The following is a 27803-nucleotide window of genomic DNA, read 5'->3' as shown; positions in this document are numbered from 1 at the left end:
CTCTCTGGTATTAAACAAGGCAGTGTAGCACCTAAGTATCCTCTTGTGCATTCCCTAAGGGCTCCTCTCATCTTATGTAAGGATCTGTACATCTTGTCACATGGAAGGAAAATAAATTTGTTGGAGAAAATGAGACATACTATATTTTGACATTAGACCTCTTGGTGGTGTTTTTCTATAATGCCTTGGACATTCCTGAAGTATATTAGCTCCAGTAATTCTTGCTGCTAGGTGGCACTGATTCCATTATATAAAAAAAAAACTTTTCCAAATATACTCCTGATCCTTTAACCACTGTCTGGAGAGCAGAAATGGTCTCCAAAGAACGCAGGAGCTGGTCATCCCTGAACACCTGTAGGAATTAACAACTTGGTGTAAGATAAACAGCTACACCCTCTGTGAAAGGTGCAAGATTGCTCCAGAAATGCCTGAGAGGCAAAAGGCCATTGCATCTAAGCAAAGCTGTTAAAAATCCCAGTGGATGTAGAAAGTGAGAGGCATGAGTCATAAGCACATGAGCTGGAGGGAGGGAAAGGAAAGCCAAAGACACAAAATCATGCATCTCTCCTTAATGCCATCACATGATGAGCCCTGGGGCCTTAATTTAATCAGAAGGGAGGAGGGCAGCAGGCAAACTTTATTCCCAGTTCTGTTCTGAAGAGGTTTGGAGAAACAGCAGGCTGATCCATGCAAGTTCTGTGCTTGTGAGTCCAGCTGTGCATTTCCAGTTATGAAGGGGGCCTGTCTCTTCTTCCTCCTTGGATACCTGCTTGCGGCTGAAGGCTTTCAATCTGCTGTGGCCACCAGACGTGAGTGCCTTGCTCCCCTTCTCTATGCTCCCTAGCACAGCAAAAATATTACTTGCAATAGCACTGTTCTTACATCTTTAAGAACAGGTTGATCTGTAGGAATAACAAGTGAAGCCCAGAGGTAAGTTGAAGCACCCAGATCAAGATGCTAGCAGCACAAGATCAAGGGTCAGGGTGAATGGGGGCACCACCCATTTGCAGAGATGGAGTTTTAGGAATGATGGTGATGCTTTCACCATCACTAAACCTGAGCTATACCCAGCTACTTGGGGGTATAAATGAGCTCAGTGTGGTTACTTCTGAGAGGGTAAGTATAGGACTGAACCATTGCATTCCATTTTCAAGATCACTTGGTCCAGATTAGAGTGGCTGGGGAAACCCAGCCAGATGGGCAAGGTATAAATAAATTTAAAAATGTTGTTTTTGTTGTTTTTAATCTCTATTAACTTTTAATCAATTACTCTTGGTAATGAGAATTTTCCCCCTCCTTTCCAATGCTTTCTTACAGGGGACAGGGGTTCTGATTCATACTTTTGAATTTGGAATACAGGAGGGGAATTAACCCTTCTGAATTAATTAACGAGGAGTGTGACGTCTGCATGTGGCGTGAGCACGATTTTATTTCTGAAACTGCGCTTTCCAGACTTTGTCAAATGTTGCTGGACAGTTGGTTGCAGAGCTATACACTGCATACCAACTCCCTCTGCCTCTGTAGCAACAGAGATTGAGGGAGACAACGCTTCTCTTGACTCCTCCATAGGATACGGTGGTGTTGCCATCTTTCTTTCCAGCAGGGCTCCTCACTCGGTGATGTCCCTTAGGGACTGATTGCATACTACATACTCATGCATGTAACCACTTTTTTTATTCTTGCTGTAGTTTACAGAAGTGCGTGCTTGCATTTGCAGAATCATAAAATTGTAGAATTGGAAGGACCCTGAGGATCATCTGTCCCAGCCCCTGACAATGTAGGAATATGCAGCTGTCCCATATGGGGATCGATCCTGCAACCTTGGCATTATCAGCCCCATGCTTTAGCCAGCTGAGCTATCCAGGCACGCTGCTTAATGCCATCATTTCTAAGCAGCATATTATAAGGTTGCCAAAAGGGATACCACTTATATAAAGTCATGCCCCAGCAGCATTCTTCTGAAAAATGAAAAAAAGAAAGAAAGGGGGAGGATGTTAAAATGGCAGAGGGGTTGTACTGCTTTTCCCGCTCCAGTTTCTCCCCCCCCCCATGTGTGAGAGTGCAAGCACACACTTTGAACTTGGAGTAGGGAGGATCTCTTGGGGAGCAAATTTTGTATCTGTGAAATTGGAAGTGGGGAGAAAGCAGAGCAGCACCCTTTCTTGCCACTTCTGCTTTAAAACAATTGTTGAGGCATTGGTGGACACCTTAGTCCCTAACATGTCACTTGCCCCTTAGGGACATGGATGAGTGGAAGAAAGATTTGAGCAAGCTCTGCACACAAAATACAGCAATAGTTAATATAGGAGTGCGGGGACGATATGACTGCAAATTTCCTTCTCTGTCGACCCCACCTGTCATGTTCAGAGTTGATTTCATCGCTTGTCTGGCCCTGATAAGAGAGACTGGGGATTTATCAGCACTTTAGTGTTTTAATATGAAACCAGAGGTGTGGAATGCAGGGCCTATAGGAACAAGATACAGCTTTGCATGGAGCAAGAGCAAACATCCTTTCCCTCTTTCTATGTGTGCTACACATGTGGAGCTCAGGATATGGAGAAGGGCGCAGTGGTAGAGGATCTGCTTTGCATGCCGGTTCGATCCCAGGGATCTCAAGGCAGGGCTGAGAGAATCCCCTGTCTGAAACCCAGTCACTGTAGACAGTACGGAGGTAGATGAGCCTGTGGTCTGACTCAGTATAAAGCTGCTTTTCTGTTCTCAAAACCTAGGGTATTATTAAGTGTGCAATGTGAGCATATTGGGAAATCAACACGAGCTGGGTGCTCTGTGCCCTGCAGGTCTTATTGGTGCCAGTAGCACCAATTCAGCTCTCTTCTGGGGCATACAGCAGCCATGGGGAAGGGGGAATCTCAACTTGGGACCATGACCAGGACAGAGTTCAATCCTCCCTCTGTCCACACCATGGACCCAGTCTGGGTTGATCTCTCCTGTGGTTGCTATTGATAAAAAAAACAACCCACTACATAGCCACATATGAAGCTTCCAGATACTGGATCAGACCATTGGCTCATCTAGTTTAGTGTTGTTTACATTGACTGGCAGCAGCTCTCTTGGGTTTCAGACTGGGTCCTATCCCAGCCCTACCTGAAGATGCTGGGGATTGAACCTGCATTCAAAGCAGATGCTCTCCAACTGAGCCACAGCCCTTTCCCCAAGGTGACCAGGAGGGGATTGTGAATGTGCATATGGGTTGTGCACACTGAATGCCACGCCTAGTTTGACCATCAGGTGTGCAGGAGGAATGTGCTCAGAACTTCTGCAAAATCTGTATGCTCCTCCTGTGTCTTCTGAAACCCTGAACGCCAAATGATTCCTATCTCTCTGAACCAGGGCTGTGTCGAGGGAGCACAAAGAGCTCTTAAGTTTGCTGTTTTCTCTCAAGAGGCAGCCCATATGCTTGGAGCAGAGAGGCGAGTCCAGGAGGGCGAGAACAGTTCTCAGCCCAGCCTCAGTTCTAGGATTGTTTAGTTTGACGATCATGAGATCAATCAGACTTTCTTCCAGGAAAGAGCATAAAGGGCTGGGCTTATGAGCTCCAAGCTCAAGATCACTTGACACAGTTGGGATGTCTGCTACTTCCCACTCTCCATCTTAAGACCCTTAGCCACATCTCTCTCTCTCTCTCTCTCTCTCTCTCTCTCTCTCTCTCTCTCTCTCTCTCTCCCTCTCTTGCCCATGCGCTTATATATACAACCATCTAGACTGATGTAGCATTCTAAAGAACTTGAAACCTTGTGTAGGACTTTTTAAAATGCTATTTTAAGGTTGGCCTACTAGAGCTTGACCTACTTTCTTTTCATGGCCCAACATGGCCGCCATGACTTCTTGTATGACGCAGACTGTTCTCCAGTTATGGTTTTCACCAGGGGCTGCCACACAGGATGCCTGCCTGGGGTTCTTAGTCCTGGGCCTGGGGGTCTTGTAAGGTGTAGGGGAGCACCACACCTCTGTCAATCATGAGCCAGGTGTGAGTTGGCACATTGCTGCCAATGAGATGTCAAAGCCAGGCTAGCTAAGTAAAAATATGATTATAAATGAATAAATAAATTCCCGGCCATTCCAATTGGAGAAGCGATTCTAATCCACATTAGGGATTGTGAATACAAAACCAAGTGGAATGGCGATTGCTCCAGGTGAAAATAATTTGGAGTTACACATTGCATAGAGTCAGAACTTGCAACTGTTTCTGAACTATTCACCGTAATGTTGGCTGTTTTGATGAACAAAGTCTCTCTTCATCTGGTAGCAATTTATTCTTGCTCTTTCATAACAAGGGGGGAAAACTGTCATAGGCATTCTTTCCTTGTTGTTGAGGCTGACACAAGTGTGATCACTGTACGAAGTGTCTTGAAGTTCGCTAGAAATGAGCACAATCTTTAAAGGAATTTTTCTACGGCATTCATCCACTAGGCCAGATGATGTGATTAACAATTTCATTTATAATAAGCGATATTTTTGTACCAGTAAAGTAAAAAATCCTATTATTTGACTCATGCATTTTTCAAGTGGGGGGGGGGAGTGGGTAATGAAGTCTCAGTCTCTACGAAGTGGTGGTGAAGTGGAGTTCAGACAGCCTTGAGCTAATTATTTGGTAAGTTATATGTGGAAACTCAGTGGGGAAAATGTAAGCACAAAATTCTGCACCCCCCAAAAAAGGCTTGCTTTTGGACTGCACTTAGGGAGGTATTTAATAATACTAGCCCTACTCAGAGTTGACACATTGAAAGTAATAGACATGACTAACACAGGTTCATTGGGATGCAGGTGGCGCTGTGGGTTAAACCACAGAGCCTAGGACTTGCCAATAAGAAGGTTGGCGGTTCGAATCCCCGTGACGGGGTGAGCTCCCGTTGCTCAGTCCCTGCTCCTGCCAACCTAGCAGTTCGAAAGCATGTCAAAGCGCAAGTAGATAAATAGGTACTGCTCCGGCGGGAAGGTAAATGGCGTTTCCATGCGCTGTTCTGGTTCGCCAGAAGTGGCTTAGTCATGCTGGCCACATGACCCGGAAGCTGTACGCCGGCTCCCTCGGCCAATAAAGTGAGATGAGCACCACAACCCCAGAGTCGGTCACAACTGGACCTAATGGTCAGGGGTCCCTTTACTCTGAATAGGACATCATAGCATATAATCCTTAAGGACCAACATGAAGCAGAAACATTTTGTGAAGTCTCCACAAATAAATCAGTGATGTGTGTCACCATCATTGATTTCAGGTTTGTTTGTTTGTTTAAACCTTTATCACAGGGGATTTTTTTTGGCCTGGTGGGACAAATATTTATCTCCCCCCTCCCACCCCATTGGCCAATTTTGGCAGCTGGAGGTCCCACCAACCTATCACAATCAATTAATTTGGTAGGGAATTTGTTTCACCTTTGCATTCCTCACAGGAAAGGTACTGATGAAGCTGTTCCGTCCACAACTCCCCACACATCAGCTGATGAGTTTAGACTTCAGTTCTGCTTTCTGCAGGGGGCTCCTCCATCAGCACATTCCCCGAACAGAAGGAACTGGCAAAGCAGCACCAACTCTACCCCTTGACCATTAGGTGATGTCACCCAGTGACACCAGATAATTGACGGGTGGGCAAGGGGAAATGTCCTTGCAGGCCAAATGGGTGGGCCAGGATTGGCTCATATGCTAAAGGTGCCCCATTCCTGTTTTAGAAGAACAAAAGCATCACCAGGTCGTAAGAATTTCCCACATTTTGAGTTTAGCACCACATTGTATCAGAAGCTCTGGAAGTTAAAAACATCTACCAAAAGCTTTTACAATAATGGGAACTTTTTGAAACCTGAATGAAAATGCAAAGCAGTTGAGCGGAAGGCGGGAACAAGCAGCAATCCCATCATATGATGGGCGATTATGATCTTCCGCAAGGTGTAGCCTTAGAAATGTCCTGGCTCCTGGCTCAGATTCTGCTTTTAACAAGTGTGTTCTTGGCTCCACTGCAACGCACAATTAAGGCAGGCTGTTGATTAATGAAGCCATCTCGAATAACATGACAGGTAAGTCATTCCTTAAAGACCTGTGGCAGGGATGTGAAAAGGATTTCTCAACTCTTTACCAGCCCTGCTCACACGAAGCAAGATTTATTTTTTGCACAGAAATGTCTGTTCCATCCCTCTTGTGCCTATGCACTACTCAGAGGGGCTTATGACAATTTAAAATGAAACCAAATCAGAGGGTATGCACTGGTACCCCTGCAAACTCACCACATTGTGATTGTGGCGCATGTAAACAATACATTGCAAGCAAAGCTTACAAGGAGAGTTTGTGGCATGGTATGAGAACCTGATGGCTCAGTTGGTTCAATCATGGTGCTGATAGTACCAAGGTTGCGGGTTCAGTCCCCGTACGGGACAGCTGCATATTTCTGTATTGCAGGGGGCTGGAATAAGAGGAACCTCAGGGTCCCTTCCAACTCTACAATTCTATGAATGTGAGCTGCTGTTGCGCTTCCTATGATTTCACTCATCGCAGTTATGTAAACATGGACACGTGTCAAACATGTATTATTTAAACTTCTAAATATAATTTTGTAATGTTCCTTCAAACATCCAGCTGCAATTGGTTTGCATGCAACTGTTACTCATTTACAACCCCCAAAAAACATTTGTAGAGTGTTCTTGAGAAAGCAAAGATGAGCATTGTAGAATGTTCATTCATTCCCCTCTGCATTTACAGAAGTCCTTTTTAGCCTTTGAACATACCACAGGCAAAGGAAAAACCTCAGAGAATTATAGCTTAGACATGTGCTTTCTTCACAGTGTTTTGTTATGGGGTTTGCCTCAGCAGTTCAGTGTATGTCAAATAAGCCAAAGGGACTGTGCTAACGCTTTCTCCCTTGCTAACCCTTCGTTCTAGAATTTCGAGATGTGATGAGTCGAGGAAGGGCACCTTCTCACGCCAAGTTCCATAGGGGGCTAAGCAGCTGGTCCTCCGATCACAACAACTGGAATGACAAGCTTTACCCATATTGGGAAGAAGGAGATCCCAGATGGGAAAACTGCTGGAAAGGTAAAACATGAAAGATCAGTCTGGCTCAATGGGAGGAGATGCAGGGTCAGTATGTAATAATGTTGATGCCAATTGCAAATAGGAACAAGGTCAGAACGGTATTTTTGTTCTGCATTTAACATTTAAAATGGCTCTTATTTTTATGCCAACACTTAGGAATATAGAAAGCTGCCTCAGAACTTTTCGGCTTTAAAACCTGTTTGTATTTGCGAAAATATTATTTATTGTCATTTCTGAATTATCTGGTCTCTTAGCTTAATAGTGGTGTTTCCCCATCCATTTTTGGTGCCATACGCAATTGCTTTTTTTAGTTTTCTGAATATTTTTTAGAATTCCCAGTGGGTTAACAATCTAGTCCCCTTCACAGGGAACTCTGAGAATCGTAGCTTTGTGAGGGAAATTGGGGTCTCCTAACGACTCTCAGCACCTTATGAAGCTACAACCTTGATTTCTGAAAGGAGCCAGACTTGAGTGCTGACAGATCTGTCCAGGGAGCGACTTTAGAACAGGGGAGCACAAATGAAAAAGACCTCTGACAAATAGTGAATCAGACTGAATTTTGTGGGAGAGACTGAGCAAACTCTATCACTCCCATTTGAAATAAAAGTATAAAGTGTTATACTATTGGTATTTGTGTTGTGTTGGACCTTCTTCGCCAACTGAGTTTGTTCAGCGACTGGGGTGATGGAATAAAAACTTGCCCGCAATATCTTTGCTTACTTTATTTTTCAATAATAATCAAACAACTGCAAAACACCCCTTCTCACCACCATTCCTCAATAGCATTCCTTAACAGTATTCCTATAAAAGTAGACACAACACCACTTGATCAACTTACATACAGTTTTCAAATAATCAATTACCCTATCACATCGCTGCATTCGGTGCAGCAGGTAAACTCCCCCTGCTAATTAGTTAAATTGTTAAGATACCACAGGTGTGCTGAATTGTCAAGAGCTCACAGATGTGCTGCTATGCAGGTTATAATTACAAACACACCTCTGAGTAGCACCATCGACCACATCAATATTAAGAAAACCCAACAATTTGATGCCATGCAAAATATAAAAACAATACATACATATATACATGTTGTGTTTGCGGTTATTATTAGCAGACTGCATCTATATGTGGTGGTCATCTTCTATTATCCAAACATATAAAAGATATAAATGTTCCTTAGGTCTTTAAATAATGCTATTAGAAAAATAGTTATCTGAGCATATTGAAATCATATTGCTCAATAGTTTCAGACTAACACCTGCAAAATTGATTATTGCAAAAGACGCAATAAATGCAAGACACCTACATGCAGATAACAGATAAGAGGAGGATAGCAATTAACATAACAAAACAAACTGCAGTGCAACTGAATTCTAAACCTGTTATATTATTCTGCTTTATTTGAATATAAATTAATGCAATTAAATAACATTCTGAAAAAGGGGGGAGTCTGTTCCATGTTACAGTGTAGTTTTGAAGATCACCAATGAATAAGAAATGTTTTGGAAATATCCTGTGTAATGTACAGGGTTGCCTATGAGGATAAAATGGAGAGGGGGCATGGGGAGAAAACATTGCATGTTACTTTGAAATCCTATATGAAACGCGAGATATAACCGGAAGTGATAAACAAATGCATCTTGACTTCCTCAGGGGGAAGGGTTGTGGCCAGTCTGACCAGTGACAGTCCAGCTCTGGTGGGATCCAATGTGTCTTTTAATGTGATCCTCAAGTTTCCCAGATGTCAAAGAGAAGATAATGACAGCAATATAATATACGATCAACACTGCATCAACGGCAAGTAATGAAAGTACCTGCATATGCTAGGAGTGTGAATGGTTCTCAAGCTTTGCCCTGCGTCTTGTATCTGTACACTTTCAAAAATTATATTCTGTACAAAAAAAAGCAAAGTGACAGAGCCTCTGTGGCTTGGTGGTGGTCCTGATGGGACTCAGAGAGATTTACAAACATTGTACTTTGACTCCAGTGGGATGGGAGACCCTGGTGATAGGCATACATATTCCTGATGTACTAGGAAAGTTATTTACTTCTCCACCTTTTTCAATTTCTTACATGATACGCGGGATAGCTGACATGATATGTTTGCTGGGAGTGACTTGTGGGACACACAGCTCATAACAGATGAGATTTCCTTGGTTATAATTATGACGCTTCCTTGAAGTACTGTATTTACTTTACAAAAGTTTGATGGGAGTTTTGTGGCATTGCAAGCCACAAATCCAAGTTCATATAAATGCCAGGTCGCTGTTTTAGTCCATAGACAAGTGCAGTGCTGTCCTACGCATGTTTACTCAGAAATAAGGCCTGCTGTGTTCAGCTACACAGCAGCAGATAAAACGTTTTGAGTGTGTTTTAAGTGCAATATACAATGTGACACTAGGTGGTGGTGGTGAGCCTTACGGAAAATTCAATGTATTTATTAAAACGCTTTTAAAAAAAAGCATTTTCAAAGCGGTTTTTATATGTGTCTAGATTCCACCTGAGTCTTTATTGACTTTCCTGGAAAGGTTTCCTTCTTTTCATTTTTCCTTTCCTTTGCTTCAAGGTTCTTCTGATTATGCAAATCTTCCCGACCTGTATGTTTACAATTGGACTCAGTGGATTGACGATTGTGACGGGCAGAATTGCTCTCATAACAGTAGTCACAATGTGTTTCCAGATGGCAGACCTTTCCCTCGCCACAAAGATTGGAGGAGGAGAAACTTCATCTATGTGTTTCACACTCTCGGTCAGTCCTAAAAACGCACCTTTAGCTTACTGTGTTATTACTAATAATTAGTAGTACTTGTTGCTACTAATAGTATTTGTTACTTCTAATAATAGTACTTGTTGCTACTAATAAAATCATAACAATAATTATTTAGTTTTAAAAAGAAGACACTTAAGATGCTTTATAAACTTCTTTACATATAAAGAAAGACTTATATGAGATAATGTGGTCCTCATGTGAGAGGACAGTCAGTTCAGACTACAGAAGCTGTTTTGTTGACTTTTCTGAATTTTGGAAGTCAGAGACCTTTTTTCAAATGCAGTCTCTCCTGAGTGGATTTACAGTTTATAGGAGAACGGCTCGATATGGCAGGCATTTAAACAACTCTGAGAAAGCAGGATATATACAATTATGATATGTGTTTGTAATTAGGAAGTATTTTGATACTGGGCATTTTAATGGCCATAAGAGTTTCATATTTAAGGTGGGATTGCTGGCTTGAAATGCTCTTTCTGTTTTGTTTTATTTTAACTTTTGATGTTTAGTTTTAAACTTGTCCTTCATATTATATATGCTGCCTCGGGAAGATGTTTACATTTTGTAAGGTGATCTAGAAATCTATTAAATAATAAGAATAAGAATAGGGTTGTTTCTTGTCTGTTTCGATCTTGTTGGTGAGAGATAATAAAGTTATTTTCTAGCTCCCCCTGGAATGTCCTCTTATGCCTTCCATGATATGAGCAGTGATTGTGCAACAGAAAACAATGGGGAGGGATCCTAATTCAGTGGTGGAGCATCCGTTTTGCACCTATTGGTAGTCAGTGCCAGTATTGGTTTATTCAAGTTTGTATAGTCACTGTGAGACTGTCTTGGGCTTTTAAGTGCAAGTGGATAGAACGTTGATCTTAGATGGAGGGAACCTGTGTCCAAATTCCTGCTCCGTCATGAACTTAAATGAGTGACCTTGGTTTAATCTCCATCTCTCCCCTATCTCATCCCAAAGAGCTGTGGAGGTAAAATGGCAAAACCACCACATACATTTCCCTGACCTCTGTGTAATAATGATTGGAACAAATGCAATCCCTTTTTAGAACTGTTTTCAGAAAGTTTTATTGATTTATTTACTAACTTGTGGGAAAGGATAAGTGTGTTTACCTACTCGAGTGAAATGGGTGCCTATGTTCAAAAGGAAAAAAATTGCAAGCCTGACCAGTTCCACAGCGATAATCCTTTTTTTCATATTTCCCCTTTTTCACAGGCCAGTATTATCAAACAACGGGAGGTTCTTCAGCTATGGTGTCCATCAACACAACAAATATCACACTTGGCAATCAAATTATGGAATTATCAGTTTATAGGCGAAATTATCGATCCTTTCAACCAGTAGCCACAGCAAATGTTGTTTATGTCGTAACAGGTAAGTGGGTAGGTTAAATAAATAATAACTTAGCAAACCTGAATGGTTTAAATAACATAGTACAATAGTGTTTTAATTGTATTGTGTGCATGTGAACTTTGTATACCACAACAAACATTGGTTTGTGCAAAGACATCTCCTAAATATGAGAGCTTCGACAAATTTTGTTACCTCTATGGTTTTTCAGTTCCCAAGGATTACCTATCTTGAGTCCAGCCACAATCTCATCCTTTTGCTTGACTTCATTTTCTATGCAGATAAAATCCCTTTCTATGTGAACATGACTCAGAAGAATGATCGCAACGCCTCAGACTACATTTTCATCAAGGATATCCCTATTACATTTGATGTCCAGATTCACGATCCTAGCCACTACCTGAACCACTCTGCTATTTCCTACCGCTGGAATTTTGGAGACGGCAGCGGCTTATTTGTTTCCAACAGTTCTGTTCAGATGCACACATATAAACTTCTGGGAAATTTCAGCCTTGACTTGTCTGTCCATGCTCTTATACCTGCCCCTTGTGGACCACCAACACCTCTTCCACCAACACCTCTTCCACCAGGTAAGAGGCCATGGCTCAAGGCTAAGTTGAAATAAAACAAATGGGTTCATTATATGGAATAGTTAACCAGACAATTTTTCATGATAATAATGAGCATATTGATTAACAAAGAATTGTGGCATACTTACGGTGTTTCCCTTTCTTACAAGAGTGCTTGAAGGGAATAGTTGAAGTAGGCTATTAGCATTTCAGTGTCCTAGGACAAATGTTTTTAATATATAGTAAGAATACTGAAGTGGCTTCTTTCACTCTCCCTACATTATGCAGCACCAGAGCTACAAAAATAAAGTAAAGTAAAATAATGATGATGGTATTGCTTTTGCTGCATTAATTTCTACATTTCCTCCCAGGAGCTCAAGGCTTTTTATCCACACAAGAAACCCTTGAGCTAGATTAGTCTGAGAGTGAGAGTAAATGTCCCAAGATCAACCTCTGTGGCTTAGTGGGGATTGGAACCTGGGACTCCCTAGTCCTAGACCAACACTCTAAACACACTGGCTCTCTGTTTGCAAGTTTACAGACTTGTAAGTTTACAGGGGCTAGATGCAAGTGAAGAAAGAAGAGGAAGAGAGGGTGTATTCAAAACTAGGGACCAGCAAGAAATAAAGCTGGGGAAACATGTGAAGAAGTAAGACTTTCAGGATTTTTTAAAGTATGGCAAGCTGGACCAAGGGAGATATTGGGGGAGGAATTATAAATAGAAGGTGTAATAAGATATGTAAAAGAATGGATTCATAAAAGCAAAGGACAAGAGGACAAATATTTAGTTATTTATTAAAAATGTATATTCTGCCTATCACATAAGGTCACAAGGTGGGTTACACAACATCAAGCAATGTACACAATAAATAGAATAATAAATGCATAATTAAATCAGCGTCGCCATAGAGATTATGTTATACATACAAACCTTCTAGATAAGGCAAACTCTTTCCGTTCAGTAAACGGTATATACAAAAAAACTCTGTCGGTCATCCAACTCCCAAGGCCAAAAAAACTAGGTGTAATAAGTGTTTTACTTGCCTTTGCTTAGTTGTGTGAAATACACAAATCCAGTTGATATCTGGCCATAACACGTCCGATTGGAATTTATGGGAGCTAAGCAAGAGTGCAAGACTTGCAGGTGTTCCAGATAAATTCTGTTTGTTATGCTCGAAATGTTTTGCTAAAAGTGCAAATACATTAACTCATTTCCCTTTCCGTTGTTTCAGTAACTACCCCGCTGCCTTCGAATGTAACTCCCAGCTTCAATAGTTTAGCAGAGGTGCCAACAGGACAGTCTCCTGTCGAAGGATGCCATATTGCTCGATCTGGACCTTATAAAGCATCTCTCTTCATTGCAGGTATGCATCTACATCCGTAAGGAAATAATGTGGTTTGATAGGTAATAAAGGGAATTCGTTGGAACTTGTGCATGTCATTAAAGTGGCTTTTCTGAAGCTGCTCTTACTGGCTGGCTGCTGTTCCGTTTTGCTCAAGAGACAAATTTCGGAAGAGTACCAATAAAGAATATCAATAGCTGGCAACTAGTGGCAGCTGGCGGGGCAGAAGGCCAGGAGGCCAACTGTAGATGGAGCCAGAGCCAAGGACCGGCAGAATCAACCCATTCTGGTTTTATCCCCATCCTCCTCCCTGCTGAGTTATACAGGAGCAACACTAAGACTAAGGAGGAGGAAGGTGTCAGCCAGGACAGCCAGGGAGGTGAGGTCTGGCTGAAGGCAGACTGAGGTTGGTGGGGCAGTGCCCCATTTGTCCTAATGGACCAGTCTCCACTGTTGACAAGATCAACTCTCTTATTTTTGCACGTCAGGTTCATAGCTGTCAACTTTTCCCTTTGCTTGCGAGGAATCCTATTCGGAGTAAGGGAATTTCCCTTAAAAAGGGGGAAATGTTGACAGCTATGGTCAGGTTGCATGCAGCAGACATTGTGGGTTGGATCCAAAAATTCCCTTCTGTGAACTGATTAGGCCTCTTCTAACAGGAGGACCTGAGGAAGATTCCTTCTGCCCAACAACAAATCCCATTCGCAGGGGGAATCTTTGAATCCAACTCAATGAAGTAATGTCTTTTGACCTTTTACTAAACATACTTGCCTGTAAATGTTTTCTCTTGGTTAGGAGATGGTCTGTGAAGTCTCCCCACCTTTCTTGGGTGTCCCCCTATACACACCCGCTGCTCCAACATCTCTGCAATGCTATTGTCTCATTTTGTGACGTTGATGCAGCTGTTCCTCATCACCTCTCTGGCTGTGTAGTTTTCTCAGGCTAGGAAGTCCTTCTTCCAATGATATTGTTGACAGCCCATTGGTTTCAACAGGACTTACATCTAATTTAGGAGTGCTTAAGGCTGCAAGCTTAAGCTACCATTCCAAACAGATGGCTATAAAAATCCTGTAGAAGAGATCAGCCGGGAAATATATTAAAGCAGTTGTAAATTCTCGGCACCCATTTTTCAGAATAACTTACTATGCAATATCTAGCGTAGAAAATTCTAACGTGGTTTACCTGTGCAGATTTCTGGTTTTCTGCAAATCAAAGGGATTGCAGGTGGGGAAATATAGTTCAGGAGTACTCTGGAAATAGTTACAAGCCTAGCTGGGGAAGAAATTAATGTACGGAGGAACTAGTGGGTGTGCGAAGGGGAGCGGCAGAAACTGAGGATAGATCTGCCCACTCCAAAACACTGGAACAAATAGTCTGTGACCCCAAGTGGAGCACTTTGCAGCCCGATTTCCCACAGTTTATTGGATTATCCTTGTATGGTAAGCCTGAATTCACAAGGGGAAAGCATCTAGACTGGTGTTGTGAGGGTAGTACCATGTGGACTATGCAAATAAAATGGGAACACAAACAGTTGCAAGCACACAATAAATTCTGGGGTGGACCATCCCAAAGTGTCTGGAGTACTGAGGTGCCTTAAAAATGTTAATTTCAAGAACAGCAGGAATCTAATACAATGGTCAAAACAAAATAAGTTGCAATGCATTTCCACACTCTTTTGAATTGTGTGTCCATTATGACAAAATGTAGGTGAGCCCCATTTGCAGGCAGCCTTCGGATCCAATTAAGATCATTCTAAAACAATTCATTCTCTACATTTCCAAATGGGATTTTTTATTTTTGCTGTCAAAGTTCTTGTCTCAGAAATTCTGACATTTTGCCAATTTGTTTCTTTGGCCAGAGGGGATCCTTGGGGTCAATATTATCCAAATGACAAGTGTCCAGGTGGCCACTACTCAGGTTGAAAACTCCATGGTTGATTTTGTGGTAACCTGTCAAGGGAGGTAGGTGCTTTCATTAATTCTGATAACTCTGCTTCTTGTAAAACTTAGACCATGAAGTGCTACAGACATTTAAGTTGTTCCGTTGCAGCAGCGCTCATCTTAGCTCACTGAACTTCTTGCTGCTAAAGTGGTATTGCTGAGGATGGTTCACAGAGCAGAAGTTCTGGGTCTTTTGTGATAGTCACCAGATCTCTGGCCTCTTTCCCCCTGTGCTTATAAGGCAGTGTTGGTGAGACCCACTCACCATCTTAGTCTCCCAGAGGCATATATAGGGATAAATTATTATGTGCAAATTTTATACAGATTTGTTTCAGGAGCCCATGCTCCAAGTTCTTAAAGCAGCTAACAGTGTCCCTGCTCACGTAAAAACATTGCATCAGGATTTATAAAAAGTCTGGTTCACCAAGGTTTGTGAATTGTTAAATATTACAGAAGACCTTTATTTTCTGTTAGCCTTTGCTGAATAATGCTGCTAGTTTTTACTCCTGAGTTTTGATAGCCTTTGGGTGTTGCTTTCATTTGGTTTCTGATTTTTGTACTTTACTGCTTTTTATTGTGTTGTGTTGGTTTTAAATATATATTTTAAGATAAATCCATCTGAACATAGCTTTTACAGAAAAGCAGAACAGAAATGTGATAAACGTGTTGACTTCTGCGAAATGAAAACTGATGAAAAGTCCATAATTTCATCCATCTTTCTTTCTTTCCGCGCCCTAGTCTTCCTACAGATGCCTGTACAATAATTGCTGACCCCACCTGCCAGGTGTTACAGAGCGAGGCATGTGACCCTGTTGACATAGATGAGTGCCTACTGACCATAAGACGGACCTTTAACGAATCCGGAACCTATTGTGTGAACATTACACTGGGTGATGCAGCGAGCCTGGCTCTCACAAGTACTTTGATATCCATCAATGGAGGTGAGTCCTGGCTGAACATCTGCATTCATTTGCAGTCAGCACCTTGTGGCTCATGAAGTGTGGTGGAGTTGTCTCCCAACACTCCCATAGCTACTGGTTGTCAGGACAGGATGGAGGCAGGCAGTGGCAAGGTCAGGACTGTGCAGTTGCATTGACAAGAGTGCAGGATTGGTGTCACATGCAGGGCCGGCCCTAACATTAGTCAGGTGGCTGCCTCACCCAACTAACTGTGGATGCCCTGAAAGATCAGGAAATGCCTTGTTATTTAATGTATTATTATTGTAACTAAATAACCAAGGAGAGAGAGGTGCTTCAGCCTCAGTGGTCAAAAATAACTTGGCTGGGTAAAGGTAAAGGAGCCCTGGGCAGTTAAGTCCAGTCAAAGGCAACTATGGGGTGTGGCGCTCATCTCACTTCAGGCTGAGGGAGCTGGCGTTTGTCCGCAGACAGCTTTCCGGGTCATGTGGCCAGCATGACGAAACTGCTTCTGGCGCCACGGGACACCGTGATGAGTGCCAGAGCGCATGGAAATGCTGTTTACATTCCTGATGCAGTGGTACCTATTTATCTACTCGTGTTGGTATGCTTTTGAACTGCTAGGTTGGCAGGAGCTGCGACAGAGCAATGGGAGCTCACCCCGTTGTGCAGATTCAAATTGCCGACTTTCTGATCGGCAAGCCCAAGAGGCTCAGTGGTTTAGACCACAGCGCCACCTGCTCCCTACAACTCAGCTGAACTAAGCTACTGTGAATCGGAGGGGGTCACAAAATTATTTGGGCAGCTCTGGAATAAGACAGGCACCATTTCTCCATTCCAACAAAGAATGTGTGCTGTGTCTACAGCAGTTCCCATCAGCTGCAATGATGTCCAATGTCAGTGGTAGCATCAGGCACATGTAGACTGTGGAGATATTTTATGCCGTAAGGCAGTCTTTGTCAAGGTGGTGCCTTCCAGATGTTTTGAACTACAAATCCCCTCAGCCCCTGCCAGCACCATCATGCTGGCTAGGCTGATGGTAGTTGTAGCCCAAAACATCTGCATGCCACTAGGTTAGCGAAGGCTGCTATAAGAGTACTGACCTCCAAGTTGAGGAGTGTGAACTAACATTATGGCCTTTAACTTTGTCATTCAAGCTGCAGGGTCATTTTCAAGGACAGCAGAAGGAGTTCTGCTCGCTTGCGGTTTCTTGGTGGTGTTTGTTGCCGTCGCGACATTTTTCCTTTACAAGTAAGTTGCTTGGCCCAGACCTTAAAAACAGTGCCTGTTTATTTTACGATCCCCAACACTCTCACCATTTTTAATGTTCACAAGGAACATTGACAATACAGATTGACCAGTTATATGATCTGAGGAGAAACCAGTGTTACCTTGGAAGGAGATTCCTGCAAGAGTACTGATTTCATTTTGTCTTATCTATGTATAAATTATATCCTGCTGTAAAGCCAATATTGGATCCCCTGGCAACTTGCATTTAAAATGCATAAAGGTACCATATATTAGGGATACATTGTGGTGTGGGCAACACTCTCTTATTGACCTTGGAAGCTGAGGTCCACTTTCTGGTGGCATTGTGGTATTTGTTGGCACCTGGGGGGGGGGTGTATGTATTAAGTAGTGGGTTGACATAGCAGCCGGCACAGCGATTTCTTCAAGTAGCTCTTTATTAAGATAAGCTGGAATAGAACTGACTGCGAACAGCTCAGCCGGCCTGTATTTATAGGCAGCCGGCTGTCAACATTGTAACCACAACAGCCCAGAGTTCCCGCCTAAACTAACTGCCGCGGACCTGAGTGAAAACTATCTACAGACCTGAGTGAAAACTATATACAGTATCCCCCTGTTGGCCCAGGGTGAAACTACACTACATAACACCCCTCCCCACCGAGATAAGGCGTTAGTTACAATCGTAATGGTTTCCTTATATACAGCACTACGCGTAATGGTTCAATTAGGCACAAAAGCATATCGGTTACATTTCCCATACTTAGACCAACAGTGATACCTGTCCAACCACGTAGTCCTTTAAATGAGTTGGGCGCTTGGAAACTCTGCCAGACCGCCGGGGACTGGTAGCCAAGTCCGGAGGGCCACACAGTTCTCGCTGAGGCTGTGGTGCGACCCTAGGTGGCGTTGGAACCAACTCCCCTGGATCCGCTGCTGTGGGTGGAGCCTCCGCAAGTGGAGTGGTCTGAGTCTGTTCTGAGACGGCTTGGTTCGGCTCCACGCTGGCAGTTTGCGAGGGAGGTGTAGGTGGGGCCTCGCCATCTGTACGTGTCTCTTCTGGAGCCGCAAGCGCAGTTGGGGGCACCTCGGTAGTGTCTAAGTCGCCAACCCTGCGCCTAAGCTGGTCTATGTGCCGTCGCCACAAACGTCCATCCTCGAGTGCCACCTGGTACGAGCGAGGTCCAGTGACTCCCACTACTGTGGCTGGCACCCAAGGGATGTCCCCCACATAGTTCCGGGCAAAGACCTGGTTTCCTGGGACAAATGACCGTGGTGCGTTGGCACAGCCTGGGGGTTCAGCCACGGCAAAGTCTGGGTGTAGCCGGTCGAGCGGTGACCTGAGGCGGCGGCCCATAAGCAGTTCAGCAGGACTCCTCCCTGTGGCCGCATGAGGAGTGATGTGTTGCACGAACAAGTATTCGGCGACCCGCTCATGCCAGTCTCCCCGGTCCAGGCGCGCCAATGCCTCTTTTGTCGAGCGCACCATTCTTTCCGCTTGTCCGTTGCTGGATGGATGAAAAGGTGCCGTTAGGGCATGGCGGATGCCCAGTCCCAAAAGATACCGCTCAAACGTGCCTGACGTGAACTGCGGTCCGTTGTCAGAGACAAGGACATCAGGACACCCATGCGTTGCAAACAGGCCTCGCAGCACCCGGATGACAGCTTCGGTAGTGGTGGAGGGCATCAGGGCGACCTCCAGCCATTTGGAATAGGCGTCCACCACTACCATAAAGGTCCGGCCGTGAAAGGGGCCAGCCAGGTCAATGTGCACCCTCGACCAGGGTGTCTTTGGCGTCTCCCAGGTGTGTCCCTTAGCTGCCGGTGGTGCAGGCCTCGACTCTTGGCACGCTTGACAGGCGGATACCCAGGCAGTGATGGCATCGTCCATATTAGGCCACCAGACGTAACACCGAGCCAACGCCTTCATTTTGACAATTCCCGGGTGGCCAACGTGCAGAGCCTCCAGGACGCGCTGACGGAGTCCCTGGGGAATCACGACGCGGTCTCCCCACAGCAGACAGCCGCGATGAGCTGAGAGTTCATGTTGTCTGGTTGCGAAGGGCTGGAACTCCGATGCAAAAGGCCCTTGTGGCCACCCCCTCCACACCCAGTTGAGCACCCGGCTGATGGTGCGATCCTGGGCAGACGCGGAGGCCACAGTGGCAGCCGATACAGGCGCTGCCGGAAGATCCTCAATCAGAAGGAGCGATGAAGCTGGAGCCGGGTCTTCCACAAATGCTGGAAGAGGGCAACGGCTGAGGGCGTCGGCATGGCTCATCGATTTCCCCGGGCGATGGATGAGCCGGTAGTGGTAGGCAGCCAGGAAAACAGTCCATCGCAGCATGCGTGGTGAGAGGACCGGTGGAGTTGGACGATCACCGGCGAGGAGGCCCAGGAGTGGCTTGTGGTCAGTGATGAGGTCAAAAGTCCTGCCATAGAGGTATTCATGGAACCTCTTCACTCCAGCCACAAGTGCCAATGCCTCCTTGTCGAGCTGGCTGTAATTCCGTTCCGTCGGAGATAGTGTCCTGGAAAAGTAGGCGAGCGGTGCTTCTCTTCCATCTGGAAAACGGTGACTAAGGACAGCACCGATGCCAAAAGGTGAGGCGTCGCAGGCAAGGACCAGCGGCCTGGATTCACTGTACTGTACCAGCACACTGTCTGAAGAAAGGAGAGCCTTGACCGCGTTGAAGGCCGCCGTCTCTCGATGACCCCAGGCCCAAGGCGTCTTAGTGCTAAGGAGTCGGTGAAGAGGCTCAGCCACTGTGGCTTTGTGGGGCAGGAACACGTTATAAAAGTTCAGCAGCCCCAGGAATGCCTGCAACTCCGTTTTGTCCTTTGGGGTGGGGGCCTGCTGGATAGCGCGGATCTTGGATGTGGTTGGATGAAGGCCGGAGGCATCGATAAGATAGCCCAGGAACTCTACCTGTGGAACGGCAATCAGGCACTTCTCCCTCTTTACCTTGAGCCCGGCCTCCTGGAACCTGGTCAGCACGGCACGGAGGCGCTCGAACAGCTGCTGGTGTGAGTCTGCAGACACCAAGACGTCATCAAAATATGGTACCACGCCCGGAAGCCCTTGCAGGAGACGCTCCATAAGGCTTTGGAAGATGCCAGGAGCCACACTCACCCCGAACTGCAACCGGCGGCAACGGAATGCCCCCCGGTGGGTGACGATCGTCTGGGCTTCAGCAGTGGCATCATCGACTGGCAGTTGTTGATAGGCTTGGGCAAGGTCCAGCTTGGCGAAGACCTTACCCTCACCCAGGGAATGCAGCAGGTGTTGGACAACAGGAACCGGATAAGCGTGCTGCTGAAGTGCCTTGTTGATTGTGCACTTGTAGTCAGCGCAGATTCTCACTGACCCATCTGGCTTGACAGGCGTGACGATGGGGGTTTCCCACTTTGCGTGGTCAACGGGCTCCAAAACTCCTTGGGCGATCAGTTTGTCCAGTTGTTCGTCCACCTTAGCCTTGAGAGCAAAGGGAACCCGGCGTGGCTTAAGCTTGATGGGGGCGACTTGTGGATCAAGGCTAAAGGAGATGGGCGTACCAGTATATTGTCCCAAGGTGCCGTCAAAAACCTCGGCAAAGTCTTTGACCAGACCCTCAGTCTCTGCGTTAGAGATGCAGTTGATGCCGGTGACTTCCAGGCCGAGGGCATCAAACCAGTCTAGCCCTAGGAGGCTTGGCCGCTGACCTTCGACCACCACCAACCGGAGCAGGCCCGAAAAATCCTTGAAGGCGATCCGGAACCGGCCAACGCCTACCACGGGAATGTCGTTTCCCTGGTAGTCTCTCAGGTGTACGCGGTGAGAGTCGAGTTGCCTTTTGGATACTCTGGGTACCAGTCTTTTGATGGTGCTCCATGACACGACGGACAGGGCAGACCCGGTGTCGATCTCCATGTCACATGGAGCTCCTTCAATGAGCACCGTGACGTTCAGCTTGCGTCGCGTAGACGAGTCGGTTTGGCCAATCGTGGTTCCAGACGGGCAGCGGCAGTTGGTGAGAGCGAAACAACTTCCCTTGGCAGACTGGAGTGAAGACTTGAACTTGCGAGTCGATGAAGGGGGGGTGTCAGACGGAGCCGATCGGCAGACCTTAGCGATGTGGCCCCTTCTGGAACACCTCCTACAGATAGCGTCTCTGAATCGACACTTGGCACGGGAATGGTCGCCCCCGCAGCCAGCACATTCCGGTTGGCTCTTGGACTTCTGTTGGAGCTTCCTGCGCTCCCGCTTTGTCTGGTGCACGTCATCGTCTTCACTGGAGGATGCCTCATCACTGCTGGCCTCTTCATGATGCACCGGAACTGGCCCCCTAGCAAGACGCGGGCTGCTGGACTTGCGGATCTCCTGGGCGGAGCATTCAGCAGCTTCTGAGGCCACAGCCTCCTCAATGGCTTTCTGTAGCGTGAGGTCTGGCTTGGCTAGGAGACGCCGTTGCAGATGGATGTCCCGGACCCCGCAGACGATTCGATCCATCAGGGCATCGTCTAAGTCTCGGAACTCACAGTGCATTGCAGCCTGTCGCAGGGCGGTGGCGTAGTTGTTGATTGACTCCCCCTCTGCCTGGTTCCGGTGGTAGAACGCATGGCGGGCAGCAATCTTGGACGGCTTTGGTGCGTAGTGGTTGCGGAGCTTCTCTTGGATCGTGTCCCATGGTGTTGCCTGGACTGCTTCAGGCGCAACCAATGCTCGGGCCGTCTCAAACACCTCAGGCCCACAGAGGCTGAGGAATAGGCCCCGCTTCCGATCCACTGATACTGCTGTCAGCTCGTTGGCTTGGAGGTAGCAGCCGAACCGAGCGAGGTAGGAGTCCCATGACTCAGAGGCTGGCGCAAACGGCGGTAGAGGCACAAGTGAAGCCATGATTCCGATGCCGGCGTGAAGGGCGATGGATGGAACACAGTGCTCTAGCCAGAACAGTCAGCTCTGAATTGGTTCTGCCCAGTGATTTCGCTCAGTGATTTCGCTCAGTGATTTCGCTCTGTGATTCAGCTCAGTTCAGAGGCTGGCCGCATCTGGCTGTGCTCTGATGTCCATCCATCCCACCTTCGTCGCCAGTATTAGGTAGTGGGTTGACATAGCAGCCGGCACAGCGATTTCTTCAAGTAGCTCTTTATTAAGATAAGCTGGAATAGAACTGACTGCGAACAGCTCAGCCGGCCTGTATTTATAGGCAGCCGGCTGTCAACATTGTAACCACAACAGCTCAGAGTTCCCGCCTAAACTAACTGCCGCGGACCTGAGTGAAAACTATCTACAGACCTGAGTGAAAACTATATACAGTATCCCCCTGTTGGCCCAGGGTGAAACTACACTACATAACAGTATGTGTGCACAGTGCAGAGGGTGAACAGAACCTGCCGTGCCAGCAATGCTGCCAGGTGGGCACGCTGGGTGGGGGCAGAGCACGGAGGGTTCACAGAGCCTGCTTCATGGCCCAGCCCTTGCTACTGGAGCTGCACAATGCCACCTGCCCACCTATGCTAGGGGGAGCCTGGTTGGCCAACGTGGCCCTTGATGGGTGAATCCCTCTGACACTTTTAGAAGACATCTGAAGGCAGCCCTGTTTAGGGAAGCTTTTAATGTTTGATGTATCACAGTATTTTAATATTCTTTTGGAAGCCGCCCAGAGTGGCTGGGGAAGCCCAGCCAGATGGGCGGGGTATAAATAAGAATTATTATTATTATTATTATTATTATTATTATTATTATTATTATTATTATTAGACACTGGCTGGAAGGCCATTCAGCAAGGGGGCCTGGGATCTGGTGGTGAGGCCAGGCCAGTCTCCAGGGCCCAGAGACTCCTGGCAGTGTGCAGGGTGGGACGGGGACCCCTGCATGCGGACGTCTGGTTCGTGCCCCCACAAAATTATGTGCCTTTGGTTCATGGATTGTTTTGAGAAGTGTGCATTAGAAAAATGAATCCCTCCTCCACCCCTTGTCCTAATCTGATGCTCTATCCACTGCATCACATTGGATCACTTAAAAAAGGGGGTTACAGAACAACAACACCAAATGTAATTTTTCTCCTTCATGGTTTAGCCTATGGAAAGTATTTGCAGAGTAGTTTGTTGTTGCGTGAGAAGCACACCACAAGTCTTTCTAAGCATTAAATAGATTGTTTTATACACACACATTGACCAGTTTTTTCCCTGGCAAGAAGCTCTTGCACATGCCATAGAATTTTTCAAAATACTGACCTGGGCAGCAACATTTTGCACAGGAGAATAAAGTGGCTTGTTTTGTTTGTTCTCATCCCAGCCACAGTACTGGCATAGCAATGCACCATGAAGGGAATACTTTTCAGTAAATTAATTTTGAAAATTCCTTCCAGGAGATATAAAGAATACAAGCCTATTGAAAGAAAAACTGGAGACGAGGCCAGTAACGAAGGACTGAGTGTTTATTTCAACAATGTCAAGGCTGTCCTCTTCCCGGCAAACAATGAGAAACATCCTCTGCTGAAAAATAAGCCAGGAATTGTTTAAGTCTTCAGTATAATCACTTCTATTTGTATGCATTTGGGGATTTGCATTGAACTGTCATTCAATGGAATAATACCTAAGTGTTAAAATCAGGATTTATGTGGTAAGCTTGCAGTACAATAGAATGGCTGGTGTTGTGTTGACTTGTCTTAGAAGGTTAAAATGGCATCTCATGGAGAAATTGATCATACATTTTGCTTGCTTATGTTCTTGGATCTGCCACGGTATATTAGCTAATAAATCATTTAAGACTGATACGGTTTCCTAGACTAGTTACTCCTCCTGAATATTGCTAAGTGTCTTCTTGGCCGAAAGATTTTCTCCAAAGAATTTAAGCTTAGGCTGAACTCCTAGCAAGTCAAGTCCCACCAAACTTGAGGGAGCTTGCTTTGGGGTAAACATGCAGAGGATCATGCTGTTAAATTGAAATTTCCCTAGTTCCCTAATGAGTGATAATGTGGCTGCTTTGAAAATTATAATAGGTACCTAAGAAATGATCAGCATGTAGCATCACTTACCCCAATGGCTTCAGATGCATAGTAGACATACCCAATATACTCTCCACCAGATGAGCAACTTGCAGTTACATGACTGCTCTTGGTTCTGTTTCCTCTGCCTACTATATTCCTTATACTTGAGATACATGAGAGCAGGATCTACATTCTGCACCCAAAGGAGCAGCAGGCAATGTGCACTGAAATATCCATGGCTCTGCTCCCTTGGGATGTGTTTGTGTGGGACTGTTTTTGAGTAGCCTACATGCTCCTAAGTCTTCAGGCCTCACTAGTCCCCACTTCTCTGCTCAGCAGAATATGCCATGTGATATTGACATGGAGTGATCCTACACAGCGCTATGGTGTTGTTGGTTTTTTTACTAGACAGCTTTCCTGAACACCTGTGGTTTCATGGCAAAGCACTTAGCGGGAAGTGTGAGAAGTTCTCTTAGAACTCAACTACTGGGATGAAGGGAGCACACAAAGGTTGTTGAAGGGTTGGGGAACTTCGGGATAGAAAGAAGGGGGAAAGCCTTTTCTTTATTCCTTTGTCTGCTTCCCCCTTTCTCTGTAAATCATTGAGATGGGACAGGGAGGAAGAAAGGAGGACCAAAAATATGAGTCCTTTCCCCCTTCCCTTTCCCATCTCACAATTTTTCCAGGTGTTAAAAACATGGCAATAGCACCCAAAGTTGGAGGCAATCACTTTGCACTGCCTCACAGCACCTGTTCCCAAGAAGTTTAATCTTTGCAGTGGTGTTTATGATATAGGCAAGGTAGTGTCCTCTTTGATAGCAATGTTTCCCCTGCAGGAATAGCCACAGTGAGCTCTAGATGCAAAGAAGCACAGCTCTCCTGTAACTTTAATAACGGTGTAGTTATCATGGCACTGTGGATGTTATGTGATCTTAAGAGTATAGTCATGCAGGCAATTTAAGTTTAACAATGGTGAATTAATGTTTTCATCCCACACAACTGCTGTTTTGCAGCACATGACTGGTATGCCACCACACTGGTGTAAACATTTTTTACTAGTAGGTGCAGCATAGTGGCCAGAGACTGAGCTGTGAATCTGGAAGACCCTAGTTTGCCCCATCTCTTTTGCAATGAACTCATAAAGTAGCTTGAAGCAATATAGTGGCTTTCAAGGTTGTTGTTCAAAATGCAGCTATATAACGCATGCTAAATGCTTTTGAAGACTTGAAAGCACGCTATAGAAGTGTTAAGTATTACTGCTCCTAAATTACTAATGGCACGGAACTGGAATACTGGACGAATGTTTACCTGAATGTTGTTCAATAAATCTGCAGTATTGCAAAGGACAGTTTAGCTATGTAAAGTCTGCATGACCCAATGCTGGTTCTAAACAGAGGTAGCCCCACTGAAATTAAAATGTCACATACAGTGCACTCCTATATATGTCTGCTCAGATCAGAAGTCCCACTTAGTTAAATGGGGCATACTCCCTGGTAAGTGTGCAGTCTTAATATAGTATGATGGGTCTATAAGCTTTACAGGATAAGTGTATTTTAAAGGTTTGGAAGTATGAATTAGTATTAGCAACTTTTATTTTTCTATCTTGTAGAAGTGCACATACTTTTATACAAAAGGCTAGGAAGAGGAGGAAGTGTAAATGATTATAGTTTTAATGTCATGGAAGAAATTGTAAGCTGAATGTGTCTTGCCTTACACTGAAACATCACTATTTCAGTCTGAGACAAGAAATAATAAGAATGATTTGCCCCACTTATTGCAACTCTGTTAAGTTGGAGTAGAAAGCTACACTATTATAGTTTGGGTTCTGTCTTTTATAACCTACCATTTCCTGGCATGACTTAGAAATGTAGTATGTTTGATATTTTAGTCTATGGAGATCCTTGCAAAATCTTACAGGTTCCTTGCGAAGAGAAAATGTATGTTTTCTGTCTTTTCCTCTTGCAACTCTCAATAAAGGTATTGATTTTATCTAATATATTGTTCTGATTTTATTAAAGTCCTTTGCTATATTTTCCAAGACCAAAATGCTCTATATCAATCCCTGTCTGAAGACAATCTGCTTTTGTGACTCCTTTTGCTCCCCCCCCACTCCTCAATGGGTAAGAAGTAATATACATATCAAAGGACTTCTATTCTTTACATAAGGCCTCTTCATGTGCTACAAATGCAGGAATCTTTTGCCCAATGTGGGGCTCGAATTCACAACCCTGAGATTAAGAGTCTTATGCTCTACCAACTGAGATATGTTGGTATCAGGTGCCACAAGTCCTGCTCCAGCCTTTTTGTCACTTGACTCCCCCCCCACCCTTAACATAAGGTACCATGCTGCTCAGGGACGGGGGTGGGGCTGTGAGTTAAACCACAGAGCCTAGGACTTGCCGATCAGAAGGTCAGCGGTTCGAATACCCGCAACGGGGTGAGCTCCCATTGTTTGGTCCCAGCTCCTGCCAACCTAGCAGTTCGAAAGCATGTCAAGTGCAAGTAGATAAATAGGTAGCGCTCTGGCGGGAAGGTAAACGGCGTTTCGGTGCACTGCTCTGGTTCGCCAGAAGCGGCTTAGTCATGCTGGCCACATGACCTGGAAGCTGTACGCCGGCTCCCTCGGCCAATAAAGCGAGATGAGCGCCGCAACCCCAGAGTCGTCCACGACTGGACCTAATGGTCAGGGGTCCCTTTACCTTACCATGCTGCTCACTGCATGTTCATAGGTTGCTTCCCATTGGAAAGATCCTCTGATGGGGATGGCAAGGGAAAGTTTGGGATCTGGCTCCTTCAGTGCATTTAACACAATAGAGAAGTGTTGTTAGAGGCCAAAAGAATCAGGGGGATTTTGATTCCCATATATCAGCTGTGTGTAAACAGGAGTGATGTTAATACTGAACCTCATATCGCTCACACTTACTTATAGACAGGCTATGTCACAGATAGTTGAAGCCCTGGCAATGCATTCAATGATTCAGTTCTTTAACAACGTCCCTGCTCAATTCCACACACCCCACATGACTGATATACGCATGGAACACCTTACTGCTTTTATTGGAGTTGATAAATGCCATTTTATCATAGAAACCAATAAAACATTGTACAAATAAATGTCACAAGCTTTATTGTTGCTGGAGCTGCAACAGGCTTAAGAGGACTACCCCTCTAAAGATACTGGAAATGAATCAGTTGTATGAGGTTTTATCCTCCGTTGGGAGTTGCGTGTGGGTTGACATAACTCAATACAGTGTTAGCACTGTAAGATTATCATGTATCTACAGTGCTTTATGGAAAATTTAAGCTTGAAAATAGTGCTCTGCAAAATGGAAATTTCCTCTTTTGGATTTTCAAAAATTGTGCACCTGGGTTTTATTACTTTATTCCTTATTCCATTATGACCAGTTAACACCTCAGCCTTGAACATGTGACTTAGTTGTATATAGGTGCGTGCTACACAATAAAAACATGGCCCTTGTGCTCATGTCCTACTCACAGGCTTCCCATAGGCATTATGCTGGCCCCTGTGAGCTCAGGATGCTGGGCTATATCCCAGCAGGGCTCCTCTCACATTTTAGAGCAAGGTATTGGATGACGACTGGAGATTAGCAGAAGGAACGAATGGAAAAAGTTGGTCCTTAGGGTACCTGGCC

The 27803-nt window shown here is 45.1% G+C and overlaps 1 protein-coding gene across 1 annotated transcript; it reads left to right on the top strand.

Annotated features, from left to right (window-relative positions):
- Nucleotides 1-610: 610 nt before the first annotated feature.
- Nucleotides 611-26144, top strand: GPNMB (glycoprotein nmb). Its single transcript, XM_081164645.1, has 11 exons — nt 611-809; nt 6886-7038; nt 8695-8838; nt 9608-9790; nt 11031-11189; nt 11447-11755; nt 12967-13098; nt 14936-15038; nt 15756-15958; nt 17092-17185; nt 23530-26144. The coding sequence occupies exons 1-11, from the start codon at nt 731-733 to the stop codon at nt 23681-23683; spliced, it is 1713 nt and encodes a 570-aa protein (XP_081020771.1). The 5' UTR covers nt 611-730; the 3' UTR covers nt 23684-26144.
- The last annotated feature ends 1659 nt before the right edge of the window (nt 26145-27803 follow it).

Source organism: Podarcis bocagei (assembly GCF_964188305.1).
Source record: "Podarcis bocagei genome assembly, chromosome: 12".
NCBI classification, from domain to species: domain Eukaryota; kingdom Metazoa; phylum Chordata; class Lepidosauria; order Squamata; family Lacertidae; genus Podarcis; species Podarcis bocagei.
The sequence above is the reverse complement of the archived record's forward strand: the minus strand, read 5'-3'. Positions and strand labels throughout refer to the sequence as shown.